The sequence below is a fragment of the Canis lupus genome, chromosome 12 (assembly GCF_011100685.1).
Source record: "Canis lupus familiaris isolate Mischka breed German Shepherd chromosome 12, alternate assembly UU_Cfam_GSD_1.0, whole genome shotgun sequence".
NCBI classification, from domain to species: Eukaryota; Metazoa; Chordata; class Mammalia; order Carnivora; family Canidae; genus Canis; species Canis lupus.
Genome location: NC_049233.1, coordinates 10,590,708 through 10,612,639, shown reverse-complemented (window position 1 = coordinate 10,612,639; position 21,932 = coordinate 10,590,708). Strand labels below are relative to the sequence as shown.

At 50.7% G+C, this 21,932-nt stretch overlaps 2 protein-coding genes across 7 annotated transcripts in view; one reads left to right on the top strand and one right to left on the bottom strand.

Annotated features, from left to right (window-relative positions):
• Nucleotides 1-819: 819 nt before the first annotated feature.
• LOC119876860 (basic proline-rich protein-like) lies at nt 820-9,284 on the bottom strand. The gene is made up of 2 exons (XM_038553372.1): nt 9,260-9,284; nt 820-2,519 (listed from the first exon to the last, which is right to left on the bottom strand). Exons 1-2 carry the CDS (start codon nt 9,282-9,284, stop codon nt 820-822), a joined length of 1,725 nt encoding a protein of 574 aa, XP_038409300.1.
• Nucleotides 1,108-21,932, top strand: part of TFEB (transcription factor EB) — a 55,364-nt gene continuing 34,539 nt past the window's right edge. For 2 of the 6 annotated variants that reach the window (XM_038554025.1, XM_038554022.1), the window contains exons 1-3: nt 1,165-1,256; nt 3,828-3,996; nt 4,488-4,616. The gene's annotated coding sequence lies outside the window, so the exon portion shown is untranslated. Of the gene's footprint in view, nt 1,257-3,827; nt 3,997-4,487; nt 4,617-13,325; nt 13,458-21,932 lie in introns of those variants that run through there. The other 4 variants (XM_038554027.1, XM_038554020.1, XM_038554024.1 and 1 more) reach the window with 4 other exon arrangements.

Sequence of the window (21,932 nt, the reverse complement as noted above, 5' to 3'; positions counted from 1 at the left end):
AGGGCTCCAGGAGGTCTGGGCTGAATGAACCTGATCATATTTTCACGTAGAGTCCTATGCCCCAAGGTCTGTATTTGAAGAAGGACTGGCCCTCACCTGTGGATAAGAGGGAAACTACTTGAATCACATGAGATCAAGCCCACTTGCTCTAAGTGAACAAAATAAGATATTTTCGCCCTCTAGACTTCATTCTATTCTTTTTAGGAGCCACTGGGTAAAAGACCCACAGTCCTTGGGCAACATGTATGGGGGATAGGAGGAAGGGGAGCAAGCAGAGAAAGGTGCTCAGCCCTGTAACTTCCAACAGGGAGAAGGATGTGAAAATTTCTTCTGGGCATCATCATAGGGTGGAGAGGGGGCTGGTGGCCAGCAAGTTAGGACTGATGAGGCTTGAGGCGGGGTATTACTGGAAAACCATAATGGGAGGGTTATAGGCTCCTTATACACACTTCTTCCACCCTGATCCCAACTTTGCTTCTTATGCTCAGGGGCAGGAATGAAATACAAGATCCAAGTCTAGCACTCCACTCCGAACACGAGGGAAATTGAGGTTTGCTACTTAGTAGTTTCTATGGCAATGGCACACCACGGGGACCCCGCATCTTTCCAAGAATCTGGGAAAGATAGGGTGCTGCTGGCCTCTCCTTGGGGTCAGAGAGGCCCCGGAGCATATCCTAGTGAGCTGTAGTTCAAGGCATCTCTGAGTGAGAAGAGGAAAAAAAAAAAAAAACTTGCAGAAGGGGCAGAAAGAATAGGAACAAGTCAGAGGAACAAGTCCCCGTCCCTCCCTGCACACAGGCCGGGACCCACAGAGTGGGACTACAAATCCCAGCGTTCCCGGCAGAGCCGCCGGGAGGGACTACATTTCCCCGCGGGCGCCGCGGCAGGCCCCGAGGGGCGGAGCAGGGCGGGGCGGGGCGGGGCGGGGCGGGGCGGGGCGGGGCGGACCGTGGGGGGCGTGTGCTGCCCTCTGCCGGGCGCGGCGGGAAGTGGGCGCGGATTGACAGCGGGAGCCCGGCGCCGGGCGCGGGGCTCGGTGACAGCGGAGGCGGCGGCCGCGGGCTGGACCCAGCGAGCGGCGGCAGCGGCGCCGACGGCAGCGGGCAGGGCGGACGGCGCGGGCCTCCTCAGGGGCGCGCAGCCGGAGGGGTCCGGGAGGGGGCGGCGGGCGCAGCTCGCGGCCGGACACCTGAACTTGGGACAAGTTGCCAGAGCCGCGGGGGACAGGCGGCGGACGGACTGACCTTCAGAGCTAGGTGAGAGGGGCCGCGGGCAGGGGGTGCTCGGAGGGCCCGGGGCGCCGGACCCGGCCCCCCCCGCCGCCGCGGGTGCGGGAGCCAGGTGGGTGGAGGGGGCGCGGGCTGCAGCCGGGCCGCGGAGTGCGTGTGCCGCGCCGCCACCCGCGCCGCCGTCCGTCCAGCCCCGGGGCTCGGCGCAGGGCCAGGGCGGCGCCGCCCGCGGAGCCCGGGAGCCGCTCCGGCCCCTCATGCGGGCCGGGCCGGGCCGGGCCGGGGGCGGCTTCTCGGCGACCTTATGTAACCAGGCGGGAGGGGCCGGGGCGGGCACGGGCCTTCCCGGCTCGGGAGCGGGGAGCCCAGGGCGGGAGTCGTGGGAGTGAACTCGCAGCAAGTTTGAGGGACGTGCGGGCCCTGCGCCTCCTCCTTCTCCGCGGGAGGCGGCTGCGGCGGGCGGCACGGGGAGGGCGCCCGAGGCCCGGGAGGTGTGCGGGGGCCGAGTCCCGCCCGGCCAGGCCCGGCCTGAGGGTCCCGGGAGTGGGCGGGCCGGCGCGGCGCCACGCCCCGGGGCTGGGCGGCCGGTGGGGGCGGGTGCCAGCGCCCTCCCTCCCTCCCTCCCTTCCCGCCCCTGCCTCTCCCCGCGTGGCTCCCCCGGGTCCCCGGGCTCAGTCTTTTGCTCCCCTTTGCAGTATTGCGCGACCTCTGGGAACCCCAAGCCTAGAGCTCCCCCTCCGCGCGCCCGTCCTTCTGCCCCCTGGGCTCCCGGCCATCTGCCCCCCACCCCCTCGGTCCCGCATCCCGGAAAGCACGCCCCCTTCCCCTTGCGCCGGGAGTTGGCACCGCCCAGCCCCTTGCGGTCCCGCCCCCGAAGTCCGAGCGGGGTCCGGTCCCCGAGTTCCCGAACCCGGGTCGGCCGCGGGGGCGCAGCGCGTGCACTTCCCTGCTCCGGGCGGGCGGGCAGACGCCAGCTCGGTCCCCGCCCCTCGGCCCCGGCCGGCCCCGGCCCCGGCTTCACGCTCGGCTGCCCCGAGCCGAGCCGCTCGAGTTTGCGCCAGCAGGTTCGCGCCGCAGCCGCCTGGCGCGCCCCAGCCTCGCGCCCCGGGGGGAGGGAGGGCGCCCGGGGCGGAGCTCCTCGGCACGCGCTCCCCGCGTTCCCCCGCGGCCGCTCCCCGCGGAGGCCTCCCCCAGCCCAGGCCAGGCCAGCCGGGACTCTCTCCGGCCCGTTCTGGGCACCGCTCGGCGCGGACGCCTTCTGGACTCGACTCGAGCGCAGGCCTTTTCTGGCTTCCCGTCGGCGGGGAAGTGTCAGTTACCGCCCAGCCCCCACCCTGAGTGGGGGGTCTCCCTGGAGCGGAGGAGGAAGGGCAAGGCCGGTGCAGGCCCTTGGGATGCTTCTCAGATGTGGGCTCAGGCCCCTGTACCCGCCCCATCCAAGATTCCACTGGCCCAAGACCTGGCAATTCTTGGGGGGGGGGGGGGGGGGGGGGAGAGGCAGCTCTGGTTTCCTCTTGGGCGGCCAGATGCGGTTGGCTCAGATCAGAACGGAGTTCCTGGCTCCTTAGCCTGTTTGCTCTGAGGCCTTCTCTGTGTCCAGCCTGGGGGACAGCCTCCAGGCCCTGCCCTCAGGCAGATAACAGTCTGGGGGAGAGATGCCAGCAATAAAGGCCAGTCTTAGACACAGCGGAAGGGGAGAGCCCGACGCGGTAGTTTGCTGGTATGCTAGTACCATGCCTCAGTTTCCCCAGCCGTAGGAAAAACAGCAGTTCACTCTGTTTCTTTCTGCCCCCTTCTTTCTGCTTGCCCCTTAGCTGCTGGGGTAGAAGAGTGAGGAACCAGAAAGCATAAACGAAAGGTTGTTTGCAGACTCTGCTCTGCTTCTCTGGAAGGGAGCCTATATTGCTTACAATTTACAAGGCCTGTTAATAGCTGCAGTGCTGTTTTGCCCTCAGCTCAGCTCTGTGAGGTACAGACAGTTGGGAATCCTGTTCTGGGTGCCACGGAAGTGGTGCAGGGCACAGGACAGGGGACATCCCCTCAGGTGAGCACTAAATCCACGGAGAACGAGCTGGTCTTCTGAGGGCTGAGGCCAGTGTGACTCACAGTCAGAGGTGGGCAGAGGGTGGGCCAGGAGAGGCAAGATCCTATCCAGGGGCCTGGGATGGTGGGGATACCCAGTGCCCACCCCCATTGCCGGGGAGGCCCCTTTTCAGCCTCAGAGCTGGAAAGTAAGTAGGAGGGGCCTCCCACCCTTCAGGCCTGGCTGTCCTTTGAGGGTCTGGCTTCTGGCCCTGATCCCTCTTGGGGCTTTGTTTATGGCTGTAATTGTATCATTAGCTGGAGTTTATAGAGTAACTTAGCACCTGCCCCCACAGGGAGTGGCCCAGCCACCCCCTGGCTTCTCTCTCTTCCTTTTCAAAGTCAACTTGGTTTCTGCCGGCAGGCAGCAGGCAGCAGGGGTTTCCCCAACCGCAGCTGGCATGAAAGCCAGGTTGGGCCTTTGTCCTAGGGATGGAGGGCAGTCAGCACTTGGGGCCCAGCTTGGGGCTGCCCTGGAGATGACTGTGGGAATTGGGTTGACCTCCTCTGATACAGCAGGAGAGAGGTCAGGATTTCCAGAGCTGCCAGAAGTGTCCACATCCTAGGATGCAGCAAGTGAATACGCATATAACGTGTATATCTTCCTCTGAAAAAAGAGAGAGAAAAAGGTACCCTCCTTCCAGGCTGTTGTGAGGATTCAGGGTGGAGCAGTGCCTGGTACATGGTGAGTCCATAGTGTTGCTCTGTGTTTCACTGTGTCATGTGTGTAATTGATGGGAGTCTGTATGTGTGGTTATGAGATTATAGGTATCTAGGTACCTGTATATATATGAATTGTGTATGTGAGTGTCTAGGAGAGTATAACAACACGATATTGTTTACATATGTATATTTTAAAGATTTTATTTATTTATTCATGAGAGACACACAGAGAGAGGCAGAGACACAGGCAGACGGAGAGCCAGGCTCCCTGCGAGGAGCCCGATGTGGGACTCGATCCCAGAACCCTAGAATCAGACCTGAGCCAAAGGCAGATGCTCAACCACTGAGCCACCCAGGCGCCCCAACATGATATTATATTAATAGAATATTCATCTAGTCTCTTTATATTATGATGGAACATTATGAGAAAATTTAGTTATAAACAATAGTTGCCAACATTTATTATGTATTTACGCTTTAGAATGAAGTAGCAATGATTATTTTCATCAACAGATTCAGAGAAGTTAAGCAGGTTGCCGGAAGTCACAGGGATTCTAACCTGGGTCCAACTGCCTCCAAAATCCATATTCTCAATCTCTAAAGAAGGCCACCTTGGGTTTCTCAGGAGTTCTCTCTGAAAAGGTGAGCAACCATGGTCTGGGCACCTTTGCCCTATGCAGGGTCTCCTGCTCCAAGCAGGGGTGGGAACTTGCTGAAGCCTCTGCCCGGAGACCACACTTGTCTCCCGGCTGCTGTTCTGAGCTGCTGACACAGGTGACCAAAGGACCTCTGGTGAGAGCTCTCCTGACTGGCGGTGGGAGGAGAAGAGTTCAGACAAGGCTCCCTGGGTCTCCTTGGAAACCTCACACATTAACCTATGGTGCAGCCCTCACTAGGCACTTGTTTACTCAGATGTGGGGAAAAGGCTGTGGCAGCTCCTGAGTGAGAATAAACAGCGACTAAGGTTAAGAAAGCACAGGAGTCCTCTTACTGCAGGCTGTACTGCAGCAGGTCCCTGCCTGTCTCAGGCTCTGTTTCTGCGTCTGTGAACCTAGAGCATCTGTGGGGTCTCCTCCAATGTGAACTTTCTACTGATATCTGGCGACAGGCACCTGGTGGACGGGCGAGGCTTCCCAAAGGGACGTGTGCTAGGAGGGAGCACTGCTGAAGTCTAATCCGTAGAGCTGGAACTCCAGGCTGGCCCTGATGGTGCGACCAACTAGTTTTTCTTGGGACATAGTCCTAGCCAGCATGGATTGAGCACTGAGCGAAGTGCCATCTAGCCTGAGATAGGTGACAGCCTGAGCTCCTGGGCCGGGCTGCTTGGCTTGGAATCTGGCCTCTGCCACTTACTAGCTGTGTGACCCTGGGCAAGCTGCTTAACCCTGCTGTGCCACCGTTTGCACACCTAAAAAGCAAGGATTATGATAGCACCTGCTTAATAGTGCTCTAGAGAGGGCTAAACAATGTTTTTAAAGCTTTTATTCATTTATTTGAGAGAGAGAAAGAGAAAGAAAGCGTGCAGGGGGAGGGACAGAGGGAGAGGGAGAGAGAATCTCAAGCAGACTCCAAGCTAAATGAGGAGCCTGACTTGGGGCTTGATCCTGGGACCCTGAGGTCATGACCTGAGCAGAAATCAAGAGTCAGAGCCTTAACTGACTGAGCCACCCAGCACCCCATCTGGGCTAAATATGTTGATGCATGCTGCCTGTATAAGACTTTGAATAGTATTGTGCTCAAAAATGTTAGTTATCATAACTGACTCTTACAACTCATTTATTTCTTTATTTCTCATTTCCACGTGAGGACATAGGGGCACAGAGAGCTCTAGCGAAGAAAAAAAGACCTATGAGTTGCCCACAGGACTCCCCCAGGCACCTAACACCCTCGAGAAATGCCTTCTGTGGGGCTTTGCAGCTTCTGTGGCCACAGGCCCCACTGTTCCCTGTTGACCACACCCAGCCCAGTCTCTACATTTAACAGGATGGCACAGAGAACCTGCCAATGCTTGCAGCATCGCTACCACCCCTGGTCCACCCCGCCCGCGGGGATTCCTTGATTAGCATCTGGCCTGGCAACTTACTACCCATCGCTGACCCATGGCTTTCCCCAGCACTTCTGCTGTCTGCCCCTCCTCCACCCTGTACCAGAGGTACATCACCCCTTGGCTTCAGTAGTATCCCAGCAACAGGGCAGGACCTGGGATTTCCTGCACACCCAGGAAGTGCTCTGCTGTGGGATGATGGATAGTGGGTGACAACAGAGGGCACCTGAGAGAGGCGGAAGCACGAGGCAGAGTCATCACTGGTTTTTCTTCTTGGCTCCTAGGTGTGGGCGTAAGGATGAGGAGAAAGGAGGCCTGACTACCCCCACCCCCATCCAGTGGAGACCCCAAGATAAAATGTGATGCCTTGGGGATTCATCCAAAATTCCAGCAGACTTTCCAGAAATCCCTGGCCCATATTTCCTCCTGCCAGTCCTTGTTCATGCTGATCCCTTCTGCTGGCACCCCCTCCTTTGTATCCTTCCCTCTAACCAAATCCTCTGTCCATCAAGGCACACCTTCCTGGGAGACCAGAGGATTGTTCCATTTGACAGTAGCTCTGGCTGGATATTATGATCACCAGGGGAGCTCTTGAAAAATACTGGTACATCCGGAGTGCCTGGCTGGCTCACTTGGTAGAGCATGTGACTCTTGATGTTGGGATCACGAGTTCAAGCCCCACATTGGGTGTAGGGCTTATTTAAAAAAAAAAAAAATACTAGTGCATCTGAATCTTGAGGGAGGAGCCTAGGCATCAATAAGCCAAAAATTCCCCAAGTGATTATAATGCCATTTCTCCAGGGCAGTGGAGTGGGCATCAGAATCTCCTGGAGACAATTGTTAAAACACAGATTGTGGGACGCCTGGGTGGCTCATGGGATCCCAGGACGCCTGGGATCGAGTCCTTCATGGGGCTCCCTGCGTGGAGCCTGCTTCTCCCTCTGCCTGTGTCTCTGCCTCTCTCTGTGTGTCTCTCGTGAATAAATAAAATCTTTAAAACAAACAAACAAACAAACAAACAGATTGCTAGGGCCTTACCCTCAGGGCTTCTGACTGAGTAGGTCTGGAATCAGTAGGTCTACAAATCCCAGTAGGTCTGCAATTTGTGTTTTGGATGTGTTCTTGGGGGATGCTAATGCTGCTGGTCCCCAGGCCACACTTGGAGAACTCACTGCTTCACAGCTACCCAGGCAAGAGCATTCTGTCTTCTGGGTCTCTCTGATTGCTTTGGACCTCTTAGGCCTGTCTCCTGTCTGAAGCCAGGTCCCCAGGGGCAGGGACCACTGTGAAATCATCTGGTGACTGCCAATCCCTGGCATATAATCAGCCTCCCTTCCCCACCCTGGCTCTCTGCCCCCACCTCCTGTTAAACTGACCACTGTCTAGCCTTGAGGTCTCGGCACCCCCCTCTAAGACAGGTGCTCAGGAAATATTTGCTGCTTGCGTAAGGTGGGATGAGGTAGATGAGAAAGGACAGCACTGTCCCCAAGAGTCATGGGAACAGGGGACAGGGTCTAAAACTCCTGCCAAAGTCCTTGTAGCCAGAGTGGCATTGCTGGGATGTAGGGTGGGGTGGGGTGGGGGGAGTCCTCCAAAGTGGCCCTTCACGCCGTAGAAAGACCCACACTGTTATTTTACTTTCCTACCCCGTGGTGGGCAGGTATGGAATCACTGTTTGAATCGTGTTTCTTGCTAATAACAAAAATGATAAAACATGCAGGAAAAGTAGCAGTGCCCTTCGCCTTCCTCACCCAGACTGGAGATGTTGCGGAGGAGAGGGGGAGTCACTATTGGATGTAGGGGTATCTCCATCATCTTCTAGGAGGTCCTGAGCCTTGGGGTGGATCCTTTCTTGGAAGCTGGAGGAGTTGGAGCAAACCCAGAAGAGAGGTGAGAAGAGGCGGTGGCAGGGCCCTCAGCCCTGCAGGGAGGTGGCAGGATGAGCTTGGTGACTGAGCCATTCAGTCCACAGATGAACGGAACACTCCACCGTCAGCACCCTGAGCACAGAGGTCTGATCTGTTTTGTGTGAGGCTGTATCCCCAGCACCCAGAAGAGAGCCTCGTACACAGTGGGTGCTCAGTAAACCTTTGTGGAGTGAAGGAACTCGTGTGAATTGAGCCCCCATCAATTACCTAGAAATGAGGACACAATAGGTCTCTGCCCCACAGGCAGGGTATCAGCTTCACCATCTACTACTCAGGGATGGGTACACAGCTGCACAAGGAGGATTTCCCTGGCTCTGCCCGCCTCCCCCGCACCCTCCCCCCCTACTCTCCCCAGGATCCAGGTCCAGCTTCACTCTGGTTTAGGGCTGACAGTTTGTCCCTTCCTGTACAGAGTTTGCCAGCAGCATCCCTCCCCCTGCCCCATCCCCGCCCCAGTTCTACCAGTGGGTCCGTGGGGTGGGGCTCTGGTTTGTTTTCTCCTGTTTGCCAAGGGAAGTCACAGCCTGTCCTCTGCCTTGTTTATAATTGGTTTGGGGACAGCACCTGCCCCAGCCCCCCCCTGCAGTCCCTGAGAGGTACAGAGTGGCCAGGAGGTGACACACTATCCTGTCCAGTCCCTGGTGCCTCTTGTCTCCTCCTGTCTCTGGCCAGGTGTGCTCTCAGCTGCCCCTGTGGCGTGGTGCTGGCTGGCTCTGCTGCTGGCAGGCTGGGGCTATGGGGCTGGGAGCCTTAGAAGCTAGCTGCTGCTACCCCCATATTTTGGACAGTGGAGGACTGGGGCCTGGGGAGCGTGAGGGAGCCTTTCTAGCACCCCATGGCCTGGAGCACCCTTAGAGTCAACAGGCATGAATTGAGTACCTCTCGGGCTCCTAGCACTGTGCCAGCCAAGTGGGGTGGGTGGGGATGAGAACACGGCTCCTCCCTTAAAGCTGACAGCCTGGTGAGGAATTTCGGTAACCACAGAGGACAGAGAGAGGCCGATTGGTGTAAGATAATACAGAATTACATAGACATGAATGGAAATGTGTTTAAGCCTGGCCCTTCACTCTGGAAAGCATTCTTCCTTGTTCTAGAGTGAGTTTTTACCAAAGAGTCATGCCAGCATAGGAGCTCAGCCCTACCCACTCTCTGGGCCCCAAGAAGGGCAGCTCTATTGTTCTCTGGATCCTCTTACCTGGGAGTCACCTCTACAGACCCAGGAAGCTTCACTCCTGGACAGAGTCCTTCCTTCCAGGAGGACTAGAGGCTACTGAGTGCAGGGGGAGACCACTGGGAGGCGGCTGGCCACCCACCTGCCATTCGGAAGCCCTGGGCCATGGAGGGTGTGCTAAATTAGGCCTAACTCAGATCTCCTTGGGCCTGCCTGTTGCTGCACCCTGGGACTTGACCTGGAATCTGGGGTCATGATTCTGCTCCCCGCACCGCCGGTACCTTCTTTCCTCCCCTCCTTCTTTTATACCCCACAGCCCCCTCCCTCTGAACCTCCAGCTACTTCCACTGCATCTGGAACATCGGCCCCCAAAGCATGTATGTCTCTCTTTCTTGCTCTCTCTTATCCTTCTCTCCCTCCTCTTTACTTCTTTTTCCACCTCCCATCTTCAGAGGGTGCCTTCCCAGCGTGAGCCCATGAGTCCTGCTGTTGGCGCCTGAAAGAATGGATGGTCCTGGGGAGAGTGAGACGGGTGTGAAGGTGTCCAACCTGATGCATCTCCCTGCCCTAGAGTAGCCAGGGGCTAGCGGTGGCAGGGTCATCTAGAGGTGGTGATAGAGGGATGGGCTGAGGGGCAGCCAGCCCTGGCCAGCTGGGGGTGCCCCTCCACAGATAGCCCCAAGCATCGCCAGATACTCCAGGCCTGGGACTAACTATAGATTCTCATCCAGTTTGTTGGGCCTAATTATAGTGGTTTTCAAAGCCAGGAGTGAGGAGATAATATTAGAACTTCTGTTTCTATTTATTTATATCCCACCCTTTTCTCCCCCTTTTATTGTGAAATACACCATAATGGCTGATAAGAGCATGAACTTGGATGTATGCTCTAATAAGTAATTGTAAACCCCCAGTAACCACCACCCAGATGAAGAAACAGAATGTGCCCTGCACTCCAGGGTCAGCTTACGCACCCTGCCTCTGTCATAACCCCCTCCCCCAGAGGTAACCACAGTCCTGCTCTTTCTGATAATCAGTTCTTGCTTTTTCTTATCACGGAACCACCGATGTCTGCAATCTTTATCAAAAGAGTTTAGTTTTGCCTGATTCCGAATTTGATACCGCTAGAATGACACTGAACATGGCCTTTGATGTCATGTTTTTTTCCACTCAACATTTCATTTGTGAGATGCACCCAGGTCACTATGCGTAGCTATTGTGTGTTCATTTTCACGGTGTACAGCGTCCCACTGTATGAACTGGCTCCCATGTTTGTATCCACCCTGCTAACTTGTGGACATGGGGTGACTTTCCTTTCTTGGCTACTGGGAACAGCACTGTAAAGAATATCCTTGTTTGTGTTGCCTGGTGCATTGATGCCTACGTTTCTCCTGAGCGCCTATAAGCCTGAATGGAATTGCTAGAGCACAGGATATGAGAGGGAGAAGGATAAGTAGACTCCACGCTCAGCACAGAGCCTGATCCGAGGCTCAAAACCACGACCCCGAGATCATGACCGAAGCCAAAATCAAGAGTTGGACACTCAGCCAACTGAGCCATCCAGGTGCCCCACCTTTAGTAACTATTTTGTTAAGTGGTTATACCAATTTATTCCTCACCAGTGGCACCTGAGAGTTCCTGTTGCTCCATATTCTAGCCAACACTTGATGTTGCTGGACTGTTGAACTTCTGCTGTGCTGGTGAGTGTGTAACAGTGTTTCATCCTGGGCATAATTTGTATTCCCCTTCCCATTTTTTAAACCTCTTTTTGTGGTTGTTTGCTGACCTGCATGATATATTCATACATTGGTATTTATAAGCAATTTATGAGAAAAGAAGCGTGTATACCTGGGATGCTCAAAATTTTGTACTCCTAGCAGTGTGCGGTCAAAAGGGCTGAGAGACTGTTGACAATCTATGATAAAATTAAATGCCAGGGAGGGGCTACAGGTTGGGAGGTAGGAAGATGGTCTTCAGAGGAGACCCCCAATGGGGCAACCTCTGGCCAGAGGGTACCAGGGCCACAGAGTACACTCTCGTGCCTTCAGGCCCTCTTGCCCGGCACATCTGGCAGAGGAGAGAGAAGGCTATATATAGGGCTAGAGCCCTCAGCAGGTACCATGCAACTTAGAATTGGCAGGTGCCTGTCCTTCAAGGTCTCCTAGGGCAGTAGTTCTCAACTGGTGGTGATTTTGCCTCGCAGGGGACATTTGGCAATGTCTGATGACAATTTTGGCTGTCACAACTCAGGAAGTGCTACTGGCATTTGGAGGGTAGAAGCCTGGGATGCTGCTAAACATCTTAAAATGCTCAGGAGAGCCCCCCCTCCCCCCCAACCCTGCCCCAAGGAATCATCTGGCCCTGAGTGTCAGTGTTGAGATTGAGAAACTCCAATCTGGGAACAGAGCCAAGAAACAGATTTGCCTTGAGCTTGCTACATGGCCTTGGGGAAGTCACTTCGGTGCTTGAAGCCTCAGTGCCCTCCCAGGGACAGTGAGGGTAGTGAGGGTTGTTTCCCCCTCCCTTTCCTGAGACTCTCGTCAGGACTGGGGAGAGGGTACCTGTGTAGGCACTTTGGGAAGCATCTCTGCAAAGGGGCCTCTCTGCTCCTCGTAGTCGTCATCATCATCATCATCCTTATTTCCTTTGTGGTACCAGCCCCTCCCCCTTGACCAAGCTCCTAGTCCACTGAACTGGAGGTGTCAGGTGACCAGCTGTGAGCTCAGCCCTGGTTCCTGCTATTCTAGGCCTCAGGGCTTGGGGGAAAACTGCCCTGAGGGCCCCAGCCTTTTGATGAGGGCAGCAGAAGTGAGGGGCTCTCTGGGGAACCCTGGGGCCCAGGTAAAACCATTTCTGACTTTGTCCTTACCCGGGTGGGAGTCCAAGGTTGTGTGGGGCGATAAGAGATGCCTATCATACTCTTTATCTGAGGCCTCATTGCAAGGTTGGGCCGTGTGGGGTAGAAGCCAGAGGTCATTCCTGGGGGCTCTGTACCCCCAGGCCAGTCTCCTCCTCACCCACTGTGTCCTTCCAGAATTCCTATCCCAGGGAGGGCCCAAGGTTGGGTCAGAGTCTGGGTCAGAGCTCCCAGGGCCTCTCTGATCATCCTGTTCTGGGGTGCACTTTACCTCAGTGGCATTTCCGGCCTTCTCCAGGAGTCATGGCCTGTCTGAAATTTCTACTCTGTTCTCCCTTCTTGAAACATACTCTCATGAAAGGGCCTAGTAAACTCATCTACCCTGAGGTTTGGTGACTGACATGGCTTAATAATCACCAGCCTTTTGGGATGCCTGGGTGGCTCAGTGGTTGAGCATCTGCCTTCGGCTTAGGTTGTGATCCTGGGGTCCTGGGATTGAGTCCTGTATTGGGCTCCCTGCTTCTCCCTCTGCCTGTATCTCTGCCTCTCTCTGTCTCTCATGAATAAATAAGTAAAATCTTAAAAAAAAAAAAAAAAATCACCAGCCTTCCTTGACAAGGAATACTAGCTATCAGAGGTGGGAATCCCTTAGGCACCAGAAAGAAACACTGTTTGACAGGCTGTTAGAGAAGTATCTGGGGGCTGAGGAACCTCTGAAATCACATGTGTAGCAAGAACATTTTGTCACAAGTGAAAATTGTGTGGTGGCTCAGATCTTCCCAAAACTTCCTAGAGTAATCTTGGTTGTGGGGTCCACTTCAAAGTGGGCCATATAGGAGGACCGTGCACTGGGTGTCTGGAGGCCCTGGGAAGGCCCAAGGCCAAGGTAGCAGATGATATGGTTGGTCAGGAAGGTGGTGGATCATGGGGCTTCAGGCTAAGAGGACACATGTCTCCAGGAGGGGCTGGGAGGGTGTGTAGGTTAGGATTAGGCCTGCATTGGACCTAGTAGGGTTCCTGAAAACTCTTGCCTCTGTGCCTCTCCATCTTGGTGCAGGGGGTAGGATGGCTTGTGCCCTAAGGCTGGGTAGGTAGCGAGGTGGGGAGTGGGGCTGTCAGGGGCTCTGTCTGGGAAGAAGGAGGGCATGATAGGTGTCTTGGAGCTCAGAGTGGGTGAGATGGGGTGAGACGGGGTGAGATGGAACAGGAGCCTGTCTGTGTTGGGTAGTCTTGTGGGTGTGTGGAGCCTTCCGGGAGACTGTACAGTTCCCTCTGCTCTGTGAGTAATCCTCGGCCACACTTGCAGCTCCCAGGGGATTGTGCAACTTCCTCTGAGCCGAGGTGCAGGGGGCTGGGTGAGAAACAGTGCTGGGGAGAATGAGGAAACTGGGCCTAGAACCGGGGCAGGGGCCTGGCCCTGGGCTCTGGCCCCCCAAAGGAGCTGAGCTTTCCAGGCAGCTCCTTCCAGGGGACTGCCACTTCCCAGGTACTATGAGTGTGTGTGTGTGTGTGTGTGTGTGTGTGTTTGGGTGTATCTCCTGTTTTCGGGCAGGCAGGTGAGTGGGATGAGGCCCCAAGGGCTGCACTGGCATTGGGGTATCTTTTGAAGAGGGCTGGGAAGATTCTGAGCAGGGTCAGGGTTGGGGAAGCAGGTGGCACAGAGGAGGGGTCCCTGGCCAGTCTCAGGGGTGGGTAATGGGGATAGTGGACAGTGAGGGAAACCAGGAGTCAGAAGAGCTGGTTCCTGCCCTACTCCTGCCCTGGGCAGTTGACCTAAGCACTCCCTGCCTGACCTCCACACCTCCAGGCTTGTTTGGAGGCTCTGGTGAGGAGGTAATGACATGCATAGCCTGGCACTGGCCAGGCCACAGTACATACCTCATTACCCCAGGGATTGGGAGCAGATACTTCTCCAGTCCCCCTGCGTTCAAATCCTGGCCCTGCCACTCTGCCCCTGTGTGATCCTGGTAAGTTTAGCCTCTTGATGCCTCAGTGTCCTCATCTGTGAAATGGAGATGATGATTCTAGCACCTACTGTGTGGGTTCATTCTGGAGATTAAAAGACTTCGTTCATGTAGAGTGCTCAGAGCAGCACTTGGCACCCAGTAAGTAAGCGCTGTGTAAACGTGAAGATTTTCCTGATATATAAGCATGTTTGCAAATAGCAGAAAACCGCCTGGTGTTCGTGTGATTATTTTTGATGGCAAGGATTTGGTTGGCACTGGGGATGATAATAATAAGAGCTTATAATTCTCAAGCCTTACTTCATTGAAGCTGCTGTGCCAAGTGTGTGACCTGCATCAGCCCCTTGAATGCTCAGAGTCCCCCTGTGGGCTGGGTGTTATCATCACCCCATTTTATCGCCAGGGACACGGAGGCATAGGGGAAGTGAGTGACTTGCCGCAGAGCAGTTATATCAGTGAGGAGGGAAAGCAGAATGGTCCGCTAGAGCCCTGAGATGGACCCGCCGCCCCATCCCAGCCCCTCTTCTGGGTTCAGCTGGAGGTGGGTTGGTAGGAGGGAGCAGGGACTGCTGGGGAGGCAAGAGGGCTAGCTTTCAGGCCTTTGGCCCCGGGCTAGTCTCCAGTCAAGTAGCCAACTAACAGAGTCAAGTGACCATAGGGAATGGCTTTTTAGTGGTTGGAGTTAGAGTGAACTTCCTTGGCTGAGCTCCCTGCCAGATGTGGACTCAAGAGAGGGGCTGAAGACCCTCCAGTGTGGGGTGGTGTGGGCAGGAGTTAGGAATGTGGCTCCAGATTCAGACAGATCTGGCTTTCAGTGCTCTCTGAACCATGTAGTGTGTGACTTTGGGCCTCAGTTTCCTCACGTGCAAAATGGGGGTAGTAAGAGTCCCTACCTCTTAGGGTGATGGTGAAGATCAGATGAGATGCCATAGTAAGGAGCTTAGCACAGGCCTGGCCCAGAGTGAGTGTCTGACGAATGGATGCCTTTACTAGGCACCTGTTGTACAGAAGGTCATGTGCTGGGCAGGGAGTTTGAGCCACACAGATCTCCCTAGAGGGCTAGAATTTGAACTGTGGATCAAGGCCACTAACTGGGCCTTAATTTCTGGCCATGAAAGCAGCTGAATGGGTCTCAATGAATATTTTTCTTTTTTTTCAATGAAAAAAGATATAGAGAGAATATCCAAGTGTACTGCATGATATTAGTCAAGTGTTTTGTGCAACTTATTTGTTTCAGGTTCGTGTGTGTGTGTATGTGTGCTATTTGTATATGTGTGTGTGTACACTGGGCCAAATAAAATATATTTTTCCATAGATCATGGTCAAAATATTTGGGGTCACTTCCTTAGAGATTATCTCCCTCTTGTGCAATGTTTATGGGAACACCTACTGAGTGCAAGACCAGCACCACATGCTGGGGGCCAGACTGGGGATTCTGGGCCCAGTTCTTGGCATGGCATATATGGGTGAGTGGGCCCTGTGGGAGGTCAGCAGAGGCAGAGGGTGAGGTGGTCAGGGAAGGCTTTCTGGGTGATGACATGCATTGGATAGGGACAGTGTGGGGTGACAATGCCTGGGATGAATGGTTGACTTGGGGTCTGGAGCTAGAGAGCCATCTTGGGAAGTGAGTGCTCCCTATCGGTAGAGTGCTACAGGGCCAGGCCTAGCCAGAAGTGCCCATGCTAGCTAGAGGAGAGGATGGGTGGGAGTCATCCCAGGGCACTGGGCAAAGGCTGTGCCCATCTTCCCTGGCTGAGGTGGGGAGGGGTAGAAGAAGACTCAGGATTACTGATGTTCCTCCCATCCCCACGACCTGCAGGATCTACAGTGACTCAGTAAGACCTAGGGCCCAGGGCTTAGCCATTTCCTCCCTTTCCCTGGGCCTTGGGAGCCTCCTGAGCCTTCTCCCCTCTACTGCCCCAGCTGGCTTCAGCGAATCTGGCCTGGAGCCTGGATCAGCCCTGAGCCCTGGACCAGAGGCCAGAAGCTTTTCCATTACTTAAATCTCTGCCCAGAGCCAGTTGGGGCATCAGTTTCTTCATCTGTTAAGTGGGCATACTAACCCCTGAGCAGCCAGCCTTCTGGTTGGTAATGCTAATCTTGTGACCTAATATGGATAAGCCGGTTGTAGGACGTTCAGAGGGCTCTCGGTGAGTAGTCATTGTCATTTCTAAGGCTGAGAGAGCTGGGAAAGGTCATGAACTCATCAGCTGCCTGGCTGGAGAGCCCCCCACCCCCACCCCATCCCGTGACTTAGGGCTATAGGGCAGTGGTGGGGAGAGGCCTGTGACCCATGGTGAGCTGGGACTATCCTTGGCTCTGAGGGGAAGGTGGCCTTTTAGGGCCTCAAAGGATGACACCCAGGTCAAACCTGGGTCTGGGAACCCCAGTTTCCAGAGTCCTCCTCTACACCGGGCATCCTAGGAAGCCCAGCTTGAAAGTGTTGCCAGACAGAGGGGGCAGGGCCCTGGGACTGATTGGCAGAGGCCAATTTCCAGGAAGCCATGGGTGACTTCTAGCCTTCTGTGCCCAGAGCCCAGAGCCCAGGTGTGAGCTCCCACTGTAGAATGTGGTATCTAATGATAGGTCACATATACTGAGCACCTGCTCTTGGACACAGTGTTAAGCACTTTTATACATTTGCAAATTTAATCTTCACAGTAACTAAATACACAGCTCTTCCATTATCCTTTTTTATAGGTGAGGAAACTGAGGCCCAGAATGTTGAAGTCTGTCACTAGCCTAGTTAGTGGCAGAGCTGGGCTGAGGCCATGAGTTCTGGATTCAGATTGCTGGGGTTGAAATGTGGGTGGTATCACTGACTAGCTGTATGACCTTGGACACAAGTGACTGAATCTCTTTGACCATTAGTTTCTCGCTCTGAGAGATGGGGATCATATCAGTGCTTTACTCAAAGGTGGTTGTAAGAATTACAGGAGATAATGCAGGTGACCTGCGGCCCATAATAAGGGCCCAATAGGTATGATCTGCTTCATCATCTCTCCTGCCTGCAGCAATAACCTGCTGGGTGACCTGGGCCAGTTGTGTGACACAGGGTACTGATCCCTTCCTTGTGTAGGAGAGGAAAACTTCTCCTTTCTTCCCTTCTAGATTCTTTGGCTGGCCTACTAATGAAATTGACATAATACAGATTAATAGAAGAACATTTAATTTTGTATGTACAAGATCCCCAAAGATATGAAGCCCCAAGAAATGACCAAAGCAGGGAGTTCTGACACCATTTAGACAAAGAAACAATAAATTTGTGAAGAATTGACAAAACAAAGGAGTTTGGGCTTGGGGTGGCTCATTAGCAAAGAAGTAACAAGGTTTGTTTATACCGCCTCCTAGGCCCAGAATTCCCTATTCCTGGTGGTAAGGATGTCTCTCTGCCTCCTGATACGGGAGGTACCTTGCATGTGGGAGATTTATTTCCTGCTCTCAGGGCATAGTGGAGGGTCAGATATCCTTCTTATACCTGCTGTCTCTTAAAGTAACTTTAATTCAAAATAACCAATATGCCAAAGTGGTGTCTTTTGGATGGCATATTTTGTTCCCCTTTGTTTTCACCCGTGAAACTTCCAGAAATTTCACAGTCTAGAAGCCGAGCTCCATTATTTAATTGAATTAATCTTGAAAATATGTCAGTCCAGTTAAACAGCTATGTTTCATTTTAGGAGCTGGTGATGCATCTGGGCTCCTAAGGTTAGGCCTATATTGTGTGACAAATCAGGTATTTAGTAAGGCATTTTTATGGAAAGAAAAGACAAAGGTTAGTGATCAGAGCAATCTGTGATCCCAGTTTCTGGGTTTTGAAGGCAGCCAGTTGAGAAGGTTTCTAGATGTCAGGCTGGAAGCATCTTCAGAAGGAGTGAGGGTAGACGGGAAATCTGTTAGATTTTCCTGGTTTGCAGTTTGTGTCTCTGGGGATCTTTTCTGTGGGGCCACTACAACAATAGGCATGAAGGTTGCCTGTACAGAGGCGGTTGTGGCAATTCCTCTGAAATTTCTATCAAGTTGTTCACACCACATAGGGCTTTAGGGCAAAGGGAAGCTTTAGTTCTTAGTTATTCTTTGTTAAAAGTGGAAGGACAGCCACCTGGGTGGCTCAGTGGTTGAAATGTCTGCCTTTGGCTCAGGGAGTGATCCTGGGGTCTTAGGATTGATTCTTGGGCAGCCCTGGTGGCTCAGCGGTTTAGCGCTGCCTACAGCCTGGGGCCTGATTCTGGAGACCCAGGATCCAGTCCCATGTCAGGCTCCCTGCATGGAGCCTGCTTCTCCCTCTGCCTGTGTCTCTGCCTCTCTCTCTCTCCTCTCTGTGTATTCTCATGAATAAATAAATAAAATCTTAAAAAAAAAAATGCGACTTGAAAGTTAAAAAAAAAAAAAAGGATTGATTCTTACATTGGGCTCCCTGCAGGAAGCCTGCTTCTCCCTCTGCCTGTGTCTCTGCCTCTCTGTGTCTCTCATAAATGAATGAATGAATGAATGAACGAATAAAATCTTAAAAAAAAGGAGAAGGACATTTGAGAGCATCCGTTTGGAGAGTTGTCAGCAAGTATTGGAGGAAACTAGAATTCAGGATCCCTTTTGTGTAAATAACTATAGTGTCATGAAAATAAGAATACTCACTAAGAGTCGACAAATTCTGGAGGCATCAGGCATGGAGTAAAAGGTAAATGTTTCAATTCTACTTACAAGGGTATAATTTACCAAATTGCTGTAAGTCATGGTTTTCCTAAGAAAAAAAGTTTTGTTTTTTTTTAAATCTGGAAAAAATTGAATATTAGAAGTCCAACAATGTTTTATTTTTATTTTTTTTTTATTTTTTTTTTCCAACAATGTTTTAAATTAAAAGTCATGGCAAATGGAATTCCAATAAAAAAATATACAAAAAAAGTCATAAAAATTATAATCATCTTTATTAGTTAATTCAGTTTCATGTAATTAATTTGTGCTGATGTTGACCTTTTAACAGTTTTATGAATCCAGTTTTTCCTTAGAGGTCTGTTAGTTTTTACCCAGTTCAGTGGTATGATCTGAAAGTTATCAGAAACCCATATTCTAGAGTACTTGTTGGAGTCCTTTCCATGAATCTTTCTGAAGATAAAACACTCTTGTAAAAGTGTCAGAGTAAAACAAGAACTTGTATAACTGACAAAAGACTTAAAAATGCCTATGGTTAAAGATCTGATGAGAGGCCATTACCATGTTATTGATGAGGATATTTGGTTATTTCTGTGACATACATTTTATGATAATAACTAGAATTACAAAGGATAAGATTATATTAGGACATATCAGATATCTAGGACTTCTATACAATTTCTGCAACACTTAAAACATATACCTCTACTAATACAATATAAAGAAGACTTAATATTAACTTTCTTTGACAGTGCTTCCCATGTGATTTAACATAGTAGGTCTAATTAGTTTAAAATGCCCTCCTAATACCTTTTAAGTTTTGTTGTTATTTTTTTGTTTTAAAAAAGGAGAAAGAACAAATCTTTCTAGATATTCCAGAAGCCCTCTGGAAAATCCCAAAGTTAGTTTGAGGTCCAAAGGACTTTAGAATTTGATTTGGGGGAAGTTTGTCAAATGATATTAAAAAAGACTTGAATGCTTGTTAAAAAGATCATAGATCATAATGAAACAGTACTTAATTATCCATTTAACCAAAATGACAATAAAAGATTTTAAAGGGAAATACAGAAGGTTCTAAGCAAAACTTAGCTTAATATTGAGTTAGACAGTTTTCTTAAGTAATCAAAGGACTGATAATAAAGATAGACTTAAATGGTTAAAAAAAAAAGGAGGGGCAAAGAGGGGGGAAAAACATAAAAGTCTTAAAAAAAAAAGGAAGAAAAAAAAAGACCTTTTATAATCTCTTATCAGGAACAGACCAATAGTCCAAGAAAACTCTGTCCTTTTAGCAGTTTTAGTTTTATAATAGGCAAACTATTGATATTAAAGCTTATTTTTAAAAACCCTTATAATAACAATTTGATTTTAGCCAGATTGGTCACACAAGGTAAAATTCTCTCTCTCCTCTTTAACTTTTTAAAAAATGTATCCTCAAACCTCATACGTTTTCTAACCAAAAAAACCACACCCTACTTTTTTTTGCATAGACTTGTTTCCCTTACTATTTCTAGTAGTAATTACATACTTAATTAAAAATTTTAACCCTTAAAAATTTATCTTATAGTGAAAACAAGTAAATAAAGGTGAACTGTATGTAGTACCAGCAGTCTATAAATTGGCAAGTTTATAAATACATTTTATAATTTCTAGAAGCATGTGCCTTTTTAAATAGTATTTTAATGTGGCCAAGATGTGTTTAACAGACCCAAATATCTTTAGTTCCTCTGCAATAGGAAGACAACGTTAGATAAATTTATGTTTGGGGGCACCTAGGTGGCTCAGTGTTTGAGTATCTGCCTTCGGCTCAGGTGGTGTCCTGGGGTCTTGGGATCGAGTCCTGCATCATGCTCCCTGCAGGGAGCCTGCTTCTCCCTCTGCCTATGTCTCTGCCTCTCTCTCTCTGTGTCTCTCATGAATAAATAAAATCTTAAAAAAAAAGTTAAATTTGGTAATTAATGTTTAATGTTCTATCTTATTTGTAAATCATATTGATATTCAATGAATTTCTATCATTTAACTTAGCAAAACTAATAATGGAAGTTATTAAGAGATTTGGGAAACTATTTTAAATTTTTAAATTTATTTTTATTTATTTTTAAGACTTTATTTGAGAGAGAGAGAGAGAGCACAAGCGGGGAAGGGCAGAGGGAGAAGCAGACTCCCCACTAAGCAGGGAGCCTGATGCAGGGCTCCATCCCAGAACCCTGAGATCATGTCGTGAGCTAAAGGCAGACACTTAACTGAGCCACCCAGGCGCCCTGGGAAACTATTTTTAAGTAGACGTACTATAAAACACAATTATTATTGAAAAGTTTACGTAAACCCTCTTATCCCATTCATCTATCTAAATTACCTGTTTTAAGCAGTATGTTTAAATTACCCACAAAAACTTCATGAGATGATAGACAAAATCAGACATCATCCCTAGCTACTTTTCTCACTGACAAACTTTGTAACATAAAACATAACCTTACTTGGGCAGTAAACCCTAGTAGAATAAATGTTGTATCTTTGCATCATAATTAATGTTCATAATTCTGAAGGCATGTCTGTTTTAATTAAACCAACAAGCTTTAACAAGCTTTTATTTCCCAAAGATTATCCCAGATCAGTGTGGAACTAAAAAAAAAGTTTTTCGGCTTAGTTTTCATATTTCTGAGTTTTAGTATACTTTGTCCTTCTAAGTGCTTGTTCTTCACCAACTCAATAGAGCTCTTTTAGAGATTAATTTTGGCAAGAGCATCTGGTGGTAAAAAATTATCATATATCTACAGCATTCATATAGACACATGTAAATATATAGAGAGACACAAACAGAGACTTTATAGCCATTGTTCTAAAATTTTAGCCAGGAGTCAGGTGCAATGATAGGAAAATCACAAGTTCATAGAACAGTTGGATCCAAATTTTATTTCTGGCAGTTGGAACAAGTTTGTGTGATACCACAAAGGCACAGAGAAAGTATCTAAGTCTATTCCAAGGAGTTTTGGGGTATATTTGCCTCTTATCAGAGGTCAAGATTAATTGCCATTTAAATTTTACCTACTTTTTCTTAAGTGCAGGATAATTGTTTCCAATGTCCTGATCTTTTACAATATCTACAAGCATTTTGAGATGATTAAGTGAGGTTTGGGGATTGGTAAAGATAGGTGGGATTTGAAGTGTGTCTGGAGCCACATTTCTGGCTTTGTAGAGGCCTGCAAGACAAAGAGTCATTTCCAGCTCCCCAAGGACTGGATTGCAGCCTGAATATCAAGGGGCTGACCTGTCCATCCAACTAAATTTGCTTCTTTATATCAGGGAAATTTTCAACTGAGATGGGAAAATTTCTACGTCCTCGAGATTCAAGC